Genomic DNA, 19,828 nt, shown 5'->3' on the forward strand with positions numbered 1-19,828 from the left:
ACGATATTTGTCACATTCTTAACATTTTGAAAATTCGATACTCTTACTAAAGTATGTCCTTGGACTGATCTATCTTGTAGCCTTCATCACTATTAAATAGTATTGTCACGCTTCTAGAAATATTTTCCAGCCCTACATAAATCATTAAAATACTCGGATTCTTATCTATGATCATACTATATAATATTAATGGGAATAGTGCTTATTGCTAAAATCATTTATACTACAATAGAACCCTGTTTGAAATTGTTTGTAAAAGGATCTTAGTTGCCGACTAATGCCTTTCGATTAGTCCAAAATAGAAATTAGAAATTACATTGATGTGGGCGATACATTATATTATGCTTGGTAATTTTGATGTTAACAAAGTAAATAGATAGTGATGGCCTAAACATATCTGGTACGACTTTCATGTCATGATTAATGAATTAGCTTTGAAAAATCCAACAAATAAAGGAGGATTGTGGCCAAAAAGTCTACTAGTTCGGAAATAGTTTGGACATGATAGACTCAGTCCAATTAACTGAATATTTTCTTGCTACTTATTGTCAACGACTACAGAAAAAGAAAATAGTGTTTATCGAGTTTAAAAAATAGTCGGTATAGGCTAAAGTGCTCGTAAATATTAAATACCGAGCGTTTTCCAAGCACAGAAAATGCACCATATTAAGCTCATTTGTAAATTTCCGATTTGATTTCCAAGTGCCACCCAATGAGATTCCGAGCACATGGACGTGCCTGGTCAATAACTAGACTTGTTGTTTTTTTACTTTCCGAGCACATGTGGTGCTCAGTATTGTGGAATTTTACAACCACGGTGTGCGCTTGGAATAATGGTTTTATGTTGAATTTTTGAGTTTTGAGCACATGAGTGTACTAAGGATCCTAGGATTTTTCTACATATTAATAGGAGTATTTTATTGTGTTTCATATTTTTATTGTGTAATTTCTTTTATAAATTATTATTTAAATTTATTTTATTTTCTAAATTATTATCAAATCAATAAATAAATTTAAAAAAAATACAAACGAGATTAATGTAAATGAATTATTTTATTGGCCATTAAGTCTAGAAAGTTTAAACTCTTATTATTTGCTTCTCATTTGTTAGAAATGTTCACTAATTAGGCTTGAATCGGCTCCATCAACATTGTTGTTTGATTTCATCCACACTTTTAACTTATCTCTTGCATCTCGATCTTCATTTTCTCACGCACTTCTTGTAATCGCCGTTCGACGAGCTCATTGACATGTCTAGTGCTGTAGTGCTATGTTAGTTGAAAGATGGACGTGCTCGGATTATGACATAGTACGTTCTGAGCACATAGATCCTAGGAATAATTCGTAACTTCCTAGAATATTCATGATGTTCGGATTAAAGCATAGATCTGAGCACTTTGGTGCTCAGAATAACTCATAATATTAATCTGACAAAAATGATCGTGCTTGGATTCAAACATAGTTCCAAGTACATATGTGCTAGAAAAAGTCTAGCAATTTCTGCCGCGGCCTATGCAAGCCAAATATTTCCAAGAACTTTGACTTTTGATTTTTTTTTAAAAAATAATCTAATCGGGTTTCATGCATTTAATGGCTAGACATCTTGCACACTTCAATCGAGGCTCTACAGAGAAAGTTATATTCATTTTATCAAAACCGCCACATGCACAATATAAATCATACTATTGGTGCACTATCTATTTATTTGTACAAAACTAACTACAAAGTGTACAATGTAGAGATAATGTAGCTAGCGGTGATTATCGGATATCAACTAACGGGGGAGAAATTAGCAACTCCTATCATAACTAAGCATCATATACTATTTGGAAACACAAGGTTTTTGGGTTGGATTTATATAAACTAATAATAATAATAACAAAAGTAATAATTTTAGTTTTTTAAGTAAAATGGTTGTTTCCGGCTGCCGCTGCTCACTTTAGAATTTCCATTAATGTCCCAAATCAGTTTGGATGGGTGCAAATTAAAGTTTTAGCTCTAATTCCTCAAACAATAATGCATACGTTGGCTTTCTATATTCTTGTAACTAATGGCTTTCTATATTCATATTTAATTGGAGCCTTTTATCTCTAATACATTAAATAATAATAATAATGCTTAATAGAGCCTTTTATCTCTAATACGTTAAATGTAATAATGCGTTTTACATTTATGTTCCATTGGAGCCTGTTAGTTCTATGAGTAATAGCTAAAATAACTATGCATATGTTTAATACATCAAGTGGTGACTTTTGGTCTTTTATATTCTTATAACTAAATATTATCTTAATTTAACAGTTATTAAAAGTTATTATATGAATTTAAATATAATTATAATGGCATTCTTGTTAATTTTCTCAAACCTCCCCTTTTATATATGTATAGATTTGATGGATATTGTAAGAAATATAATTCTTATAAGGGTAATTTTATAATATAGATCGATAATACTAACACATTATTTAATTAAAATAAATTATATATTAAACAAAAATTAATACTTTATAAGTATAATAAAAAATTTTGTATTCATTTAATTTATTATTCAATTTCTTTAATACTTTTATTCCACATAATAATGATAAGAACACAACATTTTCTATTATAAATGAATTTAATAAATTATTTACGCATCATACATTATTCCTACTAATCCTACTCAATATATGTGAGCAAGTTATTCCACCGAATTCTGCGAGTCCAACGCTTTATATATTCAAAGATACATAGATGAAAGCTTTGTCAGAAATGTTTGGACTTTTGACTTTTTTTTCCTTTATAGTATCAAATACTAGGAGTACTATGTTTGGAATTGGTGCATTAGTTGTAAATAATTAGTCAAACTAAAAAGGCAAGAAATTTATTTGGCGATTGTGGACACAAAGTAAAACGATTAGATTAATATTAACAACCTAAATTGAACAAATCTACTTCAATTCTAATCAATTCACTCTATATTTCTTAAGCAACACTAGGATGTTATCTCCATTATTATCGTAGGCAGACATGACCTGGAACCGCGAATGACCCTGGGCCGTGGATGGAACAACATTAATGGCGATGGCTTGAGAGGAAAGACGAGGAACGTAGATTGGCAATGAATTGTTGACAAGGAAATTTTGAGAGTTTTCAAATGGATTCTGAGCTTGCATTGATGGTTGAGCATGAGCATTGGTGAGAGGGAGTGGAACGGTGGTTGTGCATACATTGGCATTGGATGTCACTTGCAGAGGCACGGAGGCTGGCCGGGCAACTGGCTTAGCCGGGATCTGTTGCAAGTTTCTAGCATCTTCCATGGGCCTTGCAGCAACCTAATTCCATGCAATTATACCATATTTTCATTAAATTACACAACAGTGAAAAATATATCCTTAGATGTTTATTAATTAGTAATGTAAAAAATTCTGAATCAGATTCATGAGCTAGAACATTAGACAATTATGGTTATCAACTAAATACTTCGTCCATAATAGATGACACACTTAGGTAATGACACAGAATTTAATTAGGAGATGTTGTATTAATGTGAGAGAACTTAATTTTTCTAAATAAGGAAACTTAGGTAATGACACAGAATTTAATTAGGAGATGTTGTATTAATGTGACGGAACTTAATTTTTCTAAATAAGGAAAGTGCGACATATAGTATGAGACAGAGGGAGTATACTGATTAGGTGGTCTACCGATTGAGCATGGTGGCGCCGGGAATTGAGTTTTGTGAAGTAGTTCCGAGCATGAGATTTGACTTGAATGGGCGTGCGAGTCTTGACAAAATGCTCACAAATTCCTTTCCAGTCTCCTTTCCAACCCTTCTGCAATCCAATAAGGAATTGCTTGTGCTCTTCCTTTGTCCATGGACTTCCTAACAATTTAAATTAAAACAATTCCACCACTTGAATTGTGAGACATATATAATCAATCCACAACGTGACGTAACTACTATAACACATATCTTCTTATTGAAATTAAAGATGACCACAAAAACAGGCAAACAAGAATTCAACAAAAATGTAGGTAGATTAACAAGTGAAGAGATGAATAAAACCGAATCAGAAATTCCAAGTAACGGAACTGATCAGAGATCTAATCTCTCGCTTACGTTGGGCACGGCCGCTCTTCCCGACTTTCATTCTCACTCCAAAAAGCATGATCTCGCGGTCTTTATCTTCGGAGAGCGACATTCCTAAGCAATAGAGAGGAAAAGAAAAGATGATGAATGAATGTGCATGCATTGTGCAATTGCAATGAGCCGGATTTATATATACCGAGAGAAATTCAAAGTTTTGGAAACATGACGTGCCGGATAACATTGTTATAGTTTATGGAAATTTCTAAACATGGTAAATAACAAGATAGTAATATTTTCAATGATATAAATCTCGTGAAATATTTAGCAGCGGACTGGATAAGGAAAATTAGCCTTTTGGTGAAATTATGACTGGACTTATAGTTGAAAATTATTCAAATCATAGAATTCTTTTTTTAAAAAAAAAACGAAATGAGGTATCCAAGCCATAGCCGATTTATTTCAAGATTCAAATTTCCTTTTTTTTATTTTCCCTCTGTATTTGTTTTCTCCTTAATTCTGTAATAAAGATTTATTGATATTATATAAAGATCTACTCTCTATTTTTTCTCATAAAGTTCAAATCTAAAATTATTCACAATCAACTTTTTGCAGCCTGTAAATTTCCTGGCGAATAAAGAAGCATTTAATTAAATGCCATACTATGTATTGCCTAAATTTGTTAATTTACTTAATGAACTTGAAGTCTTGAACGTAAGACTTTTGGAACCAATTTTTAAAACCCTTTTTTAAAAGCCTTCTGCCTAGGTATATAAAATGTCAAAACCTAAGCAACTTATCCAAGTTGATTCATTGCTGCTAATTATAATGTATTTATGTAAACTTCGGGAGAAATGGGTGAAATAAACTTATTTAATTTAATCATGTTGAAATATTTCCTCCATGCCACCAAAGATGATTCACTTTCCTTTTTTATTTATCCCAGCCAAGATAACTCATTACTGAAAATACAAGTACATACTTTTATCTCTACTTAATTCAATCTCTCTTACTACATACAAAATAAAGCTATATAAAATCTCGTGTCGCCTAATGAATGAGTCATCTTCCTTGGGACGGGGAGAGTACTGACAACAAATGATGCAAACCCCTAAAATGGAGAAGGAAAAAGAAAAGAAGAATCGAACAACAAAGATAAACAAGCGCAAGGTTGGTTTTGGAACACCATATTTCGGGAATATGCAGATGAAAACTTACAAAGTTTAAATTTAATACACATTTAAAAAAGAGTATAAAGAAAAATCTTATTCAATCAACTTGCTTTCTGCTTCTTGGCTGCTCACCTCCACATTATACACAAAAAACTTGGCAACAATCAGAAAGAAAACAAGATTTAAAAAGCTCAACAATGCACAAAATGCATAGTAATAATCCAAATGAGACACATTGAGATTGTTCATGATCCATCCCCTCCCATTTCTCTTGCTAACATCAGCCACAGTCGACACCACCAAACTGCTCAAGAAATATCCAATCCCCAAACTCAGCATCGAATAGGCCGTCCCAATGCTCTTCATCCCTTCGGGCGCCTGATCGTAGAAGAACTCGAGCTTCGCCACCTCCACGAAGTTATCCGCCACTCCCATCAGCCCAAACTGTGGGAGGAGAATGAAGATGGACAGCGGGACCGTCTCATCCTTCCCGTAAATTCCATTCTCCCGCGCCACGCTTAGCCTCCGCCTCTCTGCAAGGAAAGCCATTGCCATTATCAATACATGGATCACCAGTCCTGTTCCCATCCTCTGCAGCAGACTGATCCCTCGTGGATTTTTGGTGCGTCTGCGGGCGAAGGGGACGAAGAGACGGTCGTAGATGACGACGGTGATGAGCATGAAGATGGTTGTGAATGCGGAGAGGCAGGCCGGAGGGATCTTGAAGTGGGAGCTTATTGCCCTGTCTAGAGTTGTCCCTTGCTTGATGAAAAGCGTGTGCGTTTGTGCAACCATCGTGCTTGGTACGAACGTCGCTGCTAGGATCGGGATCATCTTCACCATCTGCTTCGTCTGCTCGACTTGAGTCACAGGCGACAGCATCCATGGTGAGCTCGAGCCCGTCTGCACAGCTGCTTTGTCTAGAAAGCTACAAGAAAGCGCAAAACAGACAAAGTTGTGATATATGCAAAACCTAATCTTATTGCAGAGCACAGAATCACACTACAGAGGTCATTTTTAGATAATACAGATGTCAATCTTAGTTTGTTTTTAGGTCACGATTGTAAAAATGACATCTGGATTTTATAAAAATGACCCAAAAACAGTTCGGCACTAGAAATTAGTTCGACATTGATTATAATCCACAACAGACATATTCAAACCTGAGACAGGAACTGTGGTCGAGTCTGAATTGGCCAGAACTCGAGTACTCATCCAAGGGGAGCTCATAGAGTTGTTTTGGGTCGTTGGGGACAACTGCCCCCCACTTCCTCACGGTGGCCACGAGAACCCTTGCCATCCGAGTTAATGGGCTGCCCGGTGGGAGCTTATGCCTATAGTAGCGCGTCCCGAAAATGAAGACCACGATGGACACTGCAAGGCCTGCAGTAGGGAGAGCATAGCCAACGGCCCAACCGACATTGTCTTGGATGTAGATAAGGAAAGTGTTGGAGAAAAGAGTTCCCACTAAGATGCTAAACACCCACCAGTTGAAGAAGGAGAGCTTTTGGAGCCTCTCTTTAGGCTCATAGTCATCAAATTGATCAGCCCCCATAGTTGAGATATTAGGCTTGGTTCCACCAGTTCCTATTGCAATTATGTACAAGGCTAGGTAGAATATACCTATTTGAAGAGTTGAGGCCTTCTTGTCACAATCTTGCTCTTTCACTCCATTCCCACACGACCCAGGGTGTAAGGCCGACAATGAAACAACGAACGTTAACAATACCATCCCCTGTCATGTTATGTAGCAACAACATCAACATATAGTCAGCAAGCCTGTGCATACGAGATTAATTACCGTAAGGTAAATGGAGGAAGCTATCATGAAAGTCCAATATCGACCAAGATAAGCGTCTGCGAAGTATGCGCCAATAAGGGGTGTCATCCAAACAGTGCCTATCCAGTTAGTCACATTGTTTGCTGATTCAACAGTGCCTTCATGGAGCTTATTTGTGAGATATATTACTAGATTTGATGCTATTCCGTAGTACGCCATCCTCTCAAATATTTCATATCCTGAAACATGAGCCGTGTGGCAGGGAATGAAGAATGGATGGAAAAATGGAAAGAAATCAGTCAGCAAGTGTACTTCCTTCTTACCAACAATGAAGTAGCAAGCTTTCCATTTGCCAGTGGATGATCTGAGGACTGGCCTACCTTTAAGGTCTACTGTACCATCTTTCGTGTAGTCACCCATTCCTCCACCCGCAGGGCCTCTATCTTCCATCTGTATCCCAGACACCAGAGAGAGAGAGAGAGATTATAAATTATGCTCACAAAACTATTATACTACTGATTTCGTATTTTTATCTTGATTATTAGAATTTCTCCAATAGTACTATCTTCCAACGAGACATTAATCAAACAATGTTAGTTTTCGCAGGTCTTTTATATTCTAAAGTTGCAATCTATGTTAGTAAAATAATGGACTAGGTTGGAGTACTATATCTAAGTTTATCCTTGTTATTAGATTTTATTATAATAATCTTATCAGTCCCTAGAGTATTTCTTGGCCAGCTCTCCTCATCAAATGTCGTCATTACATGGTGCATTTTGTCCTGTTATTGTAGTACTATATTGCAAAACATGTTCTTCAAATCCAATCTCAATAGACGATGCCGGATGCAGAATAAGTCATTCATATAATACAAACAGATCATGTCTGAAATCGCTTGTTAATATTGAATATTGCCGCCCTTCAAAATGATTTATGCCTTTTTCTGTTAATATCACATCTATTTGAGAATTTCAGAGAATAACAAGTAACAATAAACGAAGATAAACAGACACCAATTAAGAAACCAAAGCTTACCAAAACAATCGATTACCTTAGTCGAAAACAGGATCACTTCAGCACACAGAGAACATACATCGTTCACATCTGCACGTGAGACAGAAAGCCACCTACTTCTCTTTCGAGTAAAAACGCTAAACTCATTGAGTCCTCCCTCGCGAATGGGTTTTATCTTACAAGTATATATAGAAGCCCTGGTAAGAGCCCAAGGAGGTACGAGAAACATATCCAGTTTATGTATTGAGAATAAACTGAATAATTACATAAGCAGAAAAGAAAGGTCTGGAAAATCGTTATCATTTGTGTCTAGATTCATGATTTAGAAACAATGTAACAGAAGATAAATACGGCTAGATTTAAGCACACTGCAAATACAGGCTCGATACATATTCCAAACAAAGCTCAGTCACCAAGCTTAGATAGTGGATTGAACCCTAAAACCATCTTGACTAGGAGTTTCAACTTTCAGGTTTCCAACTACCATCAGGATGCATTGCATTCCCACCAGCATAGGCGTGAGATGCATCGTCCCCATAACCATTATAGTTGTACCCTTTATTAACAAACTGAGAAGCACCGCTCGGAGGTCTTCCTGCCTGTGCATAACCACTGGCACTACTCCTCGATGCATTGCTCCAAGGAACAGAAGCCCCATAGTTAGCAGTTTGACCATATCCCGAGGCACCATAACCAGCTTGTTGGCTACTCCATTGATTTTTCAAGAAATCGGTATTTGGTGAACCTAGGTTCCCATAAACTCCTGCTGGACCAGAATAACCAGCATTGGCACTTCCATGACCACCGACCTCATAGCCACCATAAGCACCATAGCCAGGATTGTTATTTCCTGCATAACCATAGCTAGCACCTCCGTAAACTGAATAAGGAGGATACCCACCACTTGCTGGTTGTGTCTGTTGATAACCACCACTTGCAGGTTGATTTGGGTGATAACCACCATTTGTTGGTTGTGTTTGCTGTAACATTCTACTGTTTCCAATGGGACTATTGTATGATTCGTTACTAGAAAAGTTTGAGCCGTAGCCTCTGGAGCTTCCACGAGAACCAACACCTGTGACTGCATCTTTGGGGAGTGCGCGTTTTACCTCAACAAGCTTGCCTTTCAGCTCATGAAATGTCTTTTGAAGAACTCTATCAACAGAATCTTCTGTGGTAAAGCTGATGAAACCAAAACCACGTGGCCGGCCAGTATTTGTATCATACATGATCACTACATCAGTTACACTACCAAAATCTTCAAAATATCCCCTAAATTCATCTTCTTTTAAGGTAGAAGGCAACCCCCCAACAAATATCTTCTTACTTTTGAGATTCTCAGACCCTACAAAATTTCCTCCAGTACTATTGCTTCCGGTTTTCAGAGTCTGCTGCTGTTCTCTTGACATTGCTCTCTTAGCTTCAACCTGAATTTTAAAAAAAGGTTGTACCTCAGATGGCCATAGAGTGAAATAAACACAATTCAATAACTACATTAAAAAAACAGAAAAAGCAGCTGATCAGAGATAGCTCAGATGAACAAACAATGGTCTCATATCCCAAAAAAAAACCAATCAGTTTAAACTAGAGATGACAATACTGACAAGAACACTTCATTACTATGTACACAACTTACTAGCTTTTGAAAGATAAAGAATGCTATATAGCCACAATCAAATCAAATACGGAAACAGAAAACGCTGAATACTGCAGATACAATACAAGCTATTCAAATTACTCAAAAGAACATTACCGCATCCTAGAGATGATGGCATTTTTTTCATAATAGTGAATAAGTTTTCTTTAATAATGAATATACGTTACAGTGGACAAGATATCTAATCCCACCCCCAAAACAAGGAAAAGCAGACTCCAGTGACCCAATCTAAAAATATATGATACCACAAATGTAAAATGCCTACAGACCATTAAGCTTTAGGACCCACAAAGCTACCCTTTTTATTTTAATTCTATCCCAAGTTCCAGACATCAAATGACAGACATCAATTCGATCGATGAAAAAAACAATGAGAACTATAACTCACCAAAGGATTTTTCTCCTCACACCCCAAAACACCATAATTAGCCACTAAATATCCAAACATGAAAAAAACATCAAAACTACCCCATGCTCTGCCAAAATATAATATCACTGAATCTTTGTCAATGGACAATGAGTAAGATATGCCCGTTACTCCCGAGTATCTTAACTATCAGCTTGGAGAAACATTTACGTGTTTCTCACTTACATACATAATCACAACAAATGTAAGAAAGTTACTAAAAAGTCAAAACCATCGACCAAGAATGCAATTACTACCAGCACCTTCCCATTACTTCACAAAAAAGAAACTGAGAAAGCAAAAGGAGTGTGGGAAGAAAGACTAAGTGTAGTACTTAAATGAATAAATATCAAATAATCCTACCTAGACCTCCTCGTATACTACCATCCTCTCCCTACATGATGAATTCACAAAAACATATTCTGTCATCTTAGAAACCTAGAAAACGGCGAATAGGAAACACATTTGATGAAGAAAACTGGACAAGAGATGCAACGTCAGATTTAAAGCTGAAATAAATCAGCAAAGTGAGAACCTCAGCCCTCAGGTCAACTGGACCTCCTAATACTGTAACCTATATAAAAATCCCCTCAAACTGAAACAAACTTATCAATGGATAGGTAGATATGCAATAAAAACGCTTTAAGAAAAGGAGAACAAATTTAAGAACTATTCTATAGAATCCTCAAAGACTATATTTCACCTCAGGAAAAAATAAGGCTTCGCTAATATTAAATAACCAGGACGACCAAAAGGGAAGCTAGACGCTGTGAGAAAGAGTAGGACAAGGAAATTACTACCTCCGTCCACGAAAAATAGTCTTGTTTTTCCATTATGGGTTGTAGTCTATATCTATTTATGGTAAGTTTCTCTATCTAATTTGGTTTGTCCCATATTACACGAACAATACTTCAACCACCTTTACTCTTTATCTCTCTTACTTTACCAATTTCGCATTAAAACATGTGTCGCCCTCTACCAGTACTATCATTATTAGATGGAGGTAGTAATTTTCAACAGAATTAATCTAGAACCACCCCAACTGCTAATGAACTCACAAGTTAATCTAGCAAAGAAAAACAACAAGCACCCATGCTTGAGATCTGAAACCGAGCACTTGAACAAAGAATTGATGAATTCAGCAGCTATGAATAAGCTAATGCTGTTACATACATCAATCCGTTTCAACTAAACATGTGTTTAGCAGTTCCGTTACACACTAACGTATCAAATACCAGATGATAAATATTATTTCAAAAAAAGAAAAAACACAAAATCAACCATAAGTCCATAAATAGATTCAGTGAAGTAGAACACTTGACGAGAAAAAAAAAGGATCGCATAAATAGATTCAATTAAGCAAACATGTGAGAGAGAATTACGGTGCGGCCTTCGATGTTATGCGTTTGCTGGAGGACAGAGGGGATGACGGAGGGATCGGAGAAGACGACGAAGCCGAAGCCGCGGGGCTGAGAGGTGACTCTATCGCGCATGACGACGGCGTGAGCGACCTCACCGTAGCGGCTGAAATGGTCTCTGAGGTGCTCCTCCGTCGTCTCCCAGCCTATGCCGCCGATGAAGAGCTTCGCCTCGTCGGTGAAAGAGTCCATCAGTGTGTGTTGTAGTGAGAATTCAATCTCGGCTTCAGATTCGCAGCTTGCCCTTATTAGGGCACCAGCTCGTGATGTGCTCAAAAACGGCGACGTTTTGACGCTGTGCTCCTACAAACGACATCATTTGCTCACCCTGTTCTACTTTTATTCTTCCAAATACTACTACTGTTTCATTATCTGGTTACAATAATAATTTAACACAAATCCTATATTGATTAAATTAGGAAAATTTAGTTATATAACCTAAAATTATTAAAACAGAATTACCTATCAATTTAGTTTTAATAAAGGGTTATTACAGTCTAATATCACGAAACTATCTAAAATGTTACTAGCCACTGCTAATTGAGTCTGTGTGATTCGGCTCAGATTTTAAGTAATATAGTAGAAAATAGATTGAAAAAATTAATGGAATATGAGTCCTACTCGTATTAGTTTTTTTAATAAAATGTGAGTATGGTAAAGTCAATGAAATATGGGGTCTATTACCAAAATTCATAAAAAGTAAGGGTGTCAATTAATTGTGGACTGATGAAAAAGAAAATTTGTGTCGATCAATCCTTAACGGACACAAACTTCAAAATCGGTAAATAATATTTCATACACGCACCAAAAATAATCTCATTAGTAAATTTCATAAATTTTAATGCAAAATAGGTAAAATGTGAGAAAGAGAAAGATAAAGTGGGTATAATAGAAAAGAGAAAGAAGAAAATGGATGAAGTATGAAAGACAAAGATTTGAACAAATATGAGTAGTATAAATTAGGAGTAACTTCTTACTTTTAGTATGGAACTATTTTTCTGAATGAAAAAAATGAAAAGAAGACTATTTTCTATGGATAAGAACTTACCTAGAATTGTCAATTAGACTCTTATTTGATTTGGTGTCAAAATATAGGTTATGGCTCATCAGATGTTTATATAGACTTGCCCGGCTTTTTTCTCGCTTTAATCTCTTAAACCGAATCATTTTTTTTTAATTAATTTCTCTTTCTCATTAATCAAATTGTATTATCAAAATTGTGAACTAATTCTTTCCATGCATAACTGAGAGAAGAAAATTGTGCAAATAAAGAAACAAAAAAATCTTATGTTTTGAGGAGGAGGAAAACAAAAACATTTAAATAGCTCGATTTCAAGATCATCAAAGACATCCATTGACCAATAATGAAGGAAATGACAAAGAAGATGCAAGACAACTTAAGCACATTCATTCGTGGAATAAGCTCCTCCGAAGTGAGTGCTCGAGTGGTAGACGACCGAAAGCTAAAAATGGTGCTCAAGGCCTCGTTGGAGAAGGGAACGGAAGAGACGCCCGACCTGAGCGATGCAACGCCCGTCCGGGCGTTTCATTTGAATCCAGTCTACACTGCGACTTTCGTATAAAGTCATAACTCTCTCATCCGGACCCCGATTGGGGCGTTTAAGATACTCACGCTTAGCTCTTTCAAAGACGAAGACAATACTTTTGGAGGATTCAAGAAAGAATGTCTGACCGGGCGATTTTCAAGGGAAAACCCTGACCAGACGGTTTGACTATTTTTGGTCGCGAATTCCAGTATGTTCGCCCGCCCGGGCTTTTCTGCAAGAGGGAAAATGCCCGACCGAGCATTTTGTGCAACTTGCATTTTTGAACTCTTTTGGCTCTTTTATTTTGCACTTTTAACCTGTAGTATAAATACTTTTGTTAGGGTTTAGTTGAGGCGGCTTTGAACTCATTTGCAAACAAACAAAGTCTCAACGTTGAGCATCCTTCTTCGTTATTGAAAATTTATCAAAATTCCTTGTAGTTGCACTTAATATATTGTCGGGCTTAGATTAAATGTTAAGGTATGCAATTTCAGTTCTTGTATTGCTAGTTTTGTGGAGTCATTAGATTTTTGCTTTGGTGAAAGTTACTTTGGGTTGTCTTCATTGTTTTGTAGCATATATCTAAATCATAACACCATCATCTTCTTCCTTTTTCCACCATTTTTATTGTTTCATTTCTTATTGGATTTGCGTGGGTTGTTGAAATATTTACAAGAACAAGTATGGGGCAAATATATGCGTCTTAAAAATCCTTAAGATTCGCATTAATAGTTCTCCAAAAGGGTGACAATGTTAAACATCTTCCTTGATTGCATGAATCCTTCTAAAAGGCGCTTAACAAAAATCATGATTATATAAATTCTTCTGTGTGTTCATGATCACACGTAGTTCATGATAATATGAATCCCTCTGTACCAATAAGAACTTCATCAACTTAGTTGAGACGGAATAATCAATTTATGTGTATTTTTTTATTTAATCATATCTTTATTTGTTATACAATTCTCATTATATACTTCTCCTAGGAGTATTTTTTTTCGACAGAGGATTTAAGAATATGGAATTTTGTTATTAAAGAGAGAGAATAAAGTAATAAAAAGGAATATAGTAGAGGAAATAGTAACAAAGTGAATGTCAAAAAAGGAAATGAATCACTTATCTTTGGACGTCCCAAAAAAAAATGCGAATCACTTAGCTAGGGACAGAGGGAGTTGATGCACTTTTTATTAGCACTAAATAAACCTGCAAGTATACAGAATATAAATAGTATAGCTAAAGGTTAGTACCACATACCGATCACGGGGAAAACGATCACAGATTGACTATCATCTACTAAGTTTCTTCTACTATTTGGAAGCACGAAGATTTTTTTATTTTTAAAAACAAATAATTGCAGATAAAACACAGAGATAAACAAATGAGATAATGAAATTCCAGAGATTTAATTTCACCAGTGGCGGAGCCACGGTAGGGCCCTTGGGCCCCCCAGCCATTTGAATATTTACTATACATTAAACACATAAGTAGTTAGTGCAGTTGTGGATTCAGGGTACTCATCCACTTGATACCAAGTTCGGTTACTGTTGCTGCATTCATACATTGATTTGCTCTCTCTAGTAATTTTTCATAAACGAATTCAAATTGTATTCATAAATATATAACATAAGTAAAATTAATATCAATGCTATGCCCTAAAAAATATATTCATATTTTTCTTATTATCTATTTCTAAAACACAGAACTTTTTATATAGCTTATGTTCGAATTGTTCCGAACACTGAACATACTAAATACATTTTAATACTTCCTCCATTCACGAAAAAAGTCTCATATTGATATTTTGTAATGTCCACAAAACATAGTTCCATTTATAAAAATAGAAAATTTTCCTCTAATACTTTACCTCTTTTTATCTCATGTCTCTTACTTTATCCACATTTTTATACATTCTCTCTCTCATTTTACCACTTTCTCATTAAAACTCGTATCGTCTATAAATGAGACTATTTTTTGCAGACGGAGGGAGTAGTTGTTTGGGCCCCCCATCGTTAAAGTCTGGCTCCGCCACTGGATTTCACAGTTATGGTTTATACGTGTTCCAACTACAACACCCTAGCACAGTTCATACTTTACTAGAACGAGTCACATAAATAATATTCATGCGGCACAAAGTAGATAACAGAAACTAGGGGCGTCAATCCTAGATTTGTAACTCCCAAAGGCTCCTAAGACTCCTAATGTTCTCGCTCTCAATTAACAGAACTGTTTTAAGGGGAATTAATTATAACGACAACTAAGTTCCTCTAACATGCAAACCTCCTCTCACGATTATGTTGCACATCAAAAAATCATCATAGAATGTTGATGGGGTTGGCAGCGGAAGCACAAATAAATAGAGAATAAGATCTATTTAGCAGATTATTCACACAAATTCTATTCGTGCAATTATCACATACATCATGCTCATAACTTGAATTAAAACATACTTTTAATTAATTGAAACCTAAAACATTTTTTTCTACGGAGTAGAATTATACTTTCCTGATTGTCCAAAAAATCGTAGATGGCTTGCTACTTCTCCACGCAAAGATCTTCGATACTCGACCACAAATCTTCTGACTAGATCCCGAACTGTATTCTGATATCTGTGTGCGCTGATCTTATTACTAGGACTTAAATAAAGAAGACAGAAGTTTCTCACGGAGTAGGAAAAGAGAAAAAATCGTCCCATGTCGAATATAGGAGTGGACGAAAATTTTGAAAGAAAATAAGTGTATTTTCCGTCTCCTTTATTCTCCTATTTAAAATAAGTTACATATTGGGCCCCAGTCAGGGATATTTGGAAGGTTTTGGATCTAGCCTCCCTCTATTAGATTTTTACTAATTAAATTGAACTCACAATTTAATATAAAGCTTAAATTGAAATATTATTATCAGCCACTACAGTGATATTAGCCACTACAGTAATAATATCACTGCCCATCCAAATCTGAAATTACAAGTAATATGCAACAGATTTGTCAGTAAAATGTGTGTAAGATCTGCAAATAGAATCAACAGCTAAATATAACGTTCAATTAACAAATCATAGAATCAGAAGCCACAGCATATAAATATATAGCATTGAAGAAAAATTCCTCTGAGCTATATGATTAACGGTCCCAAATAAGATAAATCTCGTAAATATCTTAAGAAATTCCAAAAAAAACATATAATCTCCAAGTCACTTTTTAACAAACTCACAAAAGCTCAAAATTTGAAGAATCTTAGGATTCAACTTCCCTAGACAATAGCATTGGCAGCGCTTGCAATCCTAGGCCAAAGATCAGCACATTCCTTACCAATAGGACCAGTAATGGCAGACCCTACAAAACAGATAATACAGAAAATTTAACATATTGCAACAAAATGTATAAACAAAACAATGGAGCAAAATATAAATGTAACATTACCTTTCATTTCACCCTTGGGATTGACAATAACCCCAGCATTGTCTGCAATTGTAAAGAAAATGCATTAAGTAAAATCAAAAGTAAGGCAATACTTCAAGTTCATTCATATTAGGGGTGTAAGTTGAAGGGTCATAAGAATAAACTCATAGGTTTCTGAGTCTATGTATTTGCATAAGCATTTCAAGCAGCTGTATTATGAAACCTGCCGTGTTGATCATAGTAAAAATAAGAATTTCAACGATCAAAATATTACATTTTTTACCCACAATATCAAAGGGGTAATTAGATGGTACAAAAAACTTGGAGTTTAGGCAAGGTTAACTACATAAGGAGGATGCAAAAAGTTTCAAAAAAATTTATTTTTACACAAAAAATTTCATTTGGTATATGTTTTGTAAATCACATAGGCATAAAGTTTACAGTATAAATGAAACCTTTTGTATTATGTGCGCAAACTTGAAACTTTTGTAACAATTCAAACCAAAGATGAAACATTTAGCCTGAATGGTGTAATATCGAATTTCATCAACATAACATAATCTGCTAAGAATGTAGTATATTTTATTAAAAAATAAAATTTCGAATAAATTTTCAGAATGTTTGAGATAGCAAAATCAAAACGAGCTAAGAACAAACTAAGATTCAAGATATAAAAGCAAGGCATATTTGTTATGAAATTATTTGAGTAACAACATCACCTTCGAAATACATGAAGACGCCGTCCTTTCGGCGCCAGGGCTTGCGCTGGCGAACGATGACAGCTGGCATGACCTTCTTACGGAGATCGGGTTTCCCCTTCTTCACGGTGGCCATAACCATGTCGCCGACGCAGGCAGAGGGAAGCCTGTTGAGGCGACCCTTGATTCCCTTCACGGATATGATGTAAAGGTTCTTGGCGCCGGTGTTGTCGGCGCAATTGACCGTCGCCGCCACCGGCAGACCCAGCGACATCCTGAACTTGTTACCCGCGGAACCTCCGCGTCCTATCACAACAAAAAAATCCATTAATTTAATCAAAACGACATTTTCGGTAAATTGGAATTGGATCATACCTCTCTTGGACATTTTCGGCTTCTCTCTGGAAATGTATGCGGAAGAGAGGCGTTAGGGTTTTAAGGGAAGCTTCAAGTCGTAAGTGGGCTAGGGTTTTCATCTAATTGGGCTCTACATAAATGGGCCACACAAAAACAGGTAGAAAGAAAATTTTACTATACCAAGAATGTTTCTAAATGCAAATTTTATTCTTTAAAATATAGTAATATTTAATACTTCAATGCCATACGCGATAATATATAAACTAAAATTTCACTAAAATATGTGTGCACTTTAATCAATACATTTCTAGCTAGCAAGCACTTTAAACATTAGGTTATATCGTGTTTATGTCATCTTCGATCATTTAAATCAAACACAAAATCATTTTCCCATTTTTGAGTATATATTATACTAAAAAGTAATTTTACTGTAATGATTTACTCCTTCCGTCCACGAATAAGAGTCATGTTCACTTTTTCGCACTTGTTTTGTAAAAATGATAATAAATAGTTAAAGTGGTCAAATGATAAAGTAAGAGAGAGAATAATGTAGATAAGGCTGTCTACATTATTCTCTCTCTTACTTTATCATTTGACCACTTTAACTATTTATTATCATTTTTATAAAACAAGTGCGAAAAAGTGAACGGGACTCTTATTCGTGGACGGAGGGAATATATCAAATTCAAATTTTACACCATTTTTATATGACTTAAAAAATTTCATATTTGGTATTGTTCCGTGAAAAAATGAGTTTTGATTTGTAATATGATTAGAGAAGATTTCTATAAAAAAAATATGAGATTTGATGGTTAGAGATGATGTAATGGTAGATCTTTATGTGAGTGAATTATTACAGTGTAGGGAATGGTTAAATTGAGAACTCTCTTAAAATGAGAATTTAGGACAACACAAAACATATCAATTGTAAGCAATTGATATGTTTAGTTATGTTTAGTGCTGCTGATATCAACAACTAATATGATTTGTAATGTCAATTTATATCGTTTCTACTTTCAACTAATTAGTTCTCAAATTATCATTTTAATATAGTTATAGTTATAAACTGAAACACTCTTTTATACTCCCTCCCCATATAAAAATAGACAACTTTATAAATACCACGAATTTTAATTTATAATTGATAAAATAAAAAAAAATAGAAAAATAAGATAGAGAGAGGGTCAAATATATATACAGCATGTCATTTAAAAACTTACAACAGAGTTTATTCCTAAATAAGTTGTCATGTGTTGACAATACTTTTTACTTTTTCTAAGGTTATCTCCTACGGCGCCCTTCCCGTTCGTCCGTCGGGGACGGGCGACCCGACGGGCGCCATAGTGGGCGGGAAGGGCGCCCACGCCCGTCCCGGGTGCCCCTGCGATGAGCTCGCCCCTCCCGTCGACGGGCGAGTCGGACGGGCGCCACTGTGGCGAAGGTCGCCCGTCCCAATTCGGACGTCCGACATATTATTTTTTTTAATTTTTTTTAAACTCTATAAATAGGGCTCCTCCAACGTCATTTCATTCACACCACTTGTGTTGACAAGTTTCTCTCTCTAAACCTCTTTTTTCAATTATCTGTAATGGCGAGTAGTCGTGCGGGTGGTAGTCGCGGAGGCGCTAGTGATAGTGATGGCTTTAGCGATGATGAATTGGATCTCGCTGTGCAAGCGGCGATTGATCGACGGATCCGGCAGAGGCGGCAGCAGGCGGCGGCGGCCGTGCCTCGGCCAATCCATCGCCGACGGCATGTACCCCGGGACCACATTGCTGCACATCAGCGGTTGTATGAGGACTACTTTGCTCCAGAGCCGCGTTTTGGGGATGCCTTATTCCGCCGACGTTTTCGGATGCATCGTCCTCTGTTTATGCATATCGTTGGTGCATTAGAGAGGAGGTACGAGTTTTTCAGGATCAGGGAGGATGCGGCTGGCAAACCCGGACACACGCCAATACAGAAGTTTACGGCCGCAATCAGGCAACTGGCGTACGGAGGGCCGGCCGACATGTTCGACGAGTACCTCCACATTGGGGAATCTTCCGCCGTCCAGTGTCTGTTGGAGTTTTGCGCGGGCGTTAGAGCGATATTCGGGGATCAGTATCTTCGACGTCCGGGCCCCGAAGACTGCCAGCAGCTGATTAATATGCACGGGTCGGTGTACGGGTTCCCTGGGATGTTGGGCAGCATCGATTGTATGCATTGGGAGTGGAGGAACTGCCTCGTCGCCTGGAAGGGGATACACACTTCCGGCTTCAAAGCCAAGCATCCCACGATGATCCTTGAAGCTGTAGCTGACTACCGGCTGTGGATATGGC

At 36.5% G+C, this 19,828-nt stretch overlaps 3 protein-coding genes across 3 annotated transcripts; all 3 read right to left on the bottom strand.

Moving 5' to 3' along the window:
• Positions 1-5,305: 5,305 nt before the first annotated feature.
• LOC125189118 (protein NRT1/ PTR FAMILY 5.2-like) lies at positions 5,306-8,261 on the bottom strand. Its single transcript, XM_048086335.2, has 5 exons — positions 8,070-8,261; positions 7,342-7,468; positions 7,040-7,257; positions 6,402-6,973; positions 5,306-6,166 (listed from the first exon to the last, which is right to left on the bottom strand). The coding sequence occupies exons 1-5, from the start codon at positions 8,259-8,261 to the stop codon at positions 5,332-5,334; spliced, it is 1,944 nt and encodes a 647-aa protein (XP_047942292.1). The 3' UTR covers positions 5,306-5,331.
• Positions 8,250-11,822, bottom strand: LOC125189119 (heterogeneous nuclear ribonucleoprotein 1-like). The gene is made up of 2 exons (XM_048086338.2): positions 11,478-11,822; positions 8,250-9,459 (listed from the first exon to the last, which is right to left on the bottom strand). Exons 1-2 carry the CDS (start codon positions 11,703-11,705, stop codon positions 8,494-8,496), a joined length of 1,194 nt encoding a protein of 397 aa, XP_047942295.1. The 5' UTR covers positions 11,706-11,822; the 3' UTR covers positions 8,250-8,493.
• Positions 11,823-16,076: 4,254 nt separating this feature from the next.
• Positions 16,077-17,629, bottom strand: LOC125189120 (large ribosomal subunit protein uL14). Its single transcript, XM_048086339.2, has 4 exons — positions 17,526-17,629; positions 17,172-17,456; positions 16,474-16,515; positions 16,077-16,386 (listed from the first exon to the last, which is right to left on the bottom strand). The coding sequence occupies exons 1-4, from the start codon at positions 17,536-17,538 to the stop codon at positions 16,304-16,306; spliced, it is 423 nt and encodes a 140-aa protein (XP_047942296.1). The 5' UTR covers positions 17,539-17,629; the 3' UTR covers positions 16,077-16,303.
• Between the last annotated feature and the right edge of the window lie 2,199 nt (positions 17,630-19,828).

This window comes from Salvia hispanica, chromosome 5 (assembly GCF_029641045.1).
Source record: "Salvia hispanica isolate PSC_SH4W2 chromosome 5, Shi_PSC_v1, whole genome shotgun sequence".
Taxonomy (NCBI): domain Eukaryota; kingdom Viridiplantae; phylum Streptophyta; class Magnoliopsida; order Lamiales; family Lamiaceae; genus Salvia; species Salvia hispanica.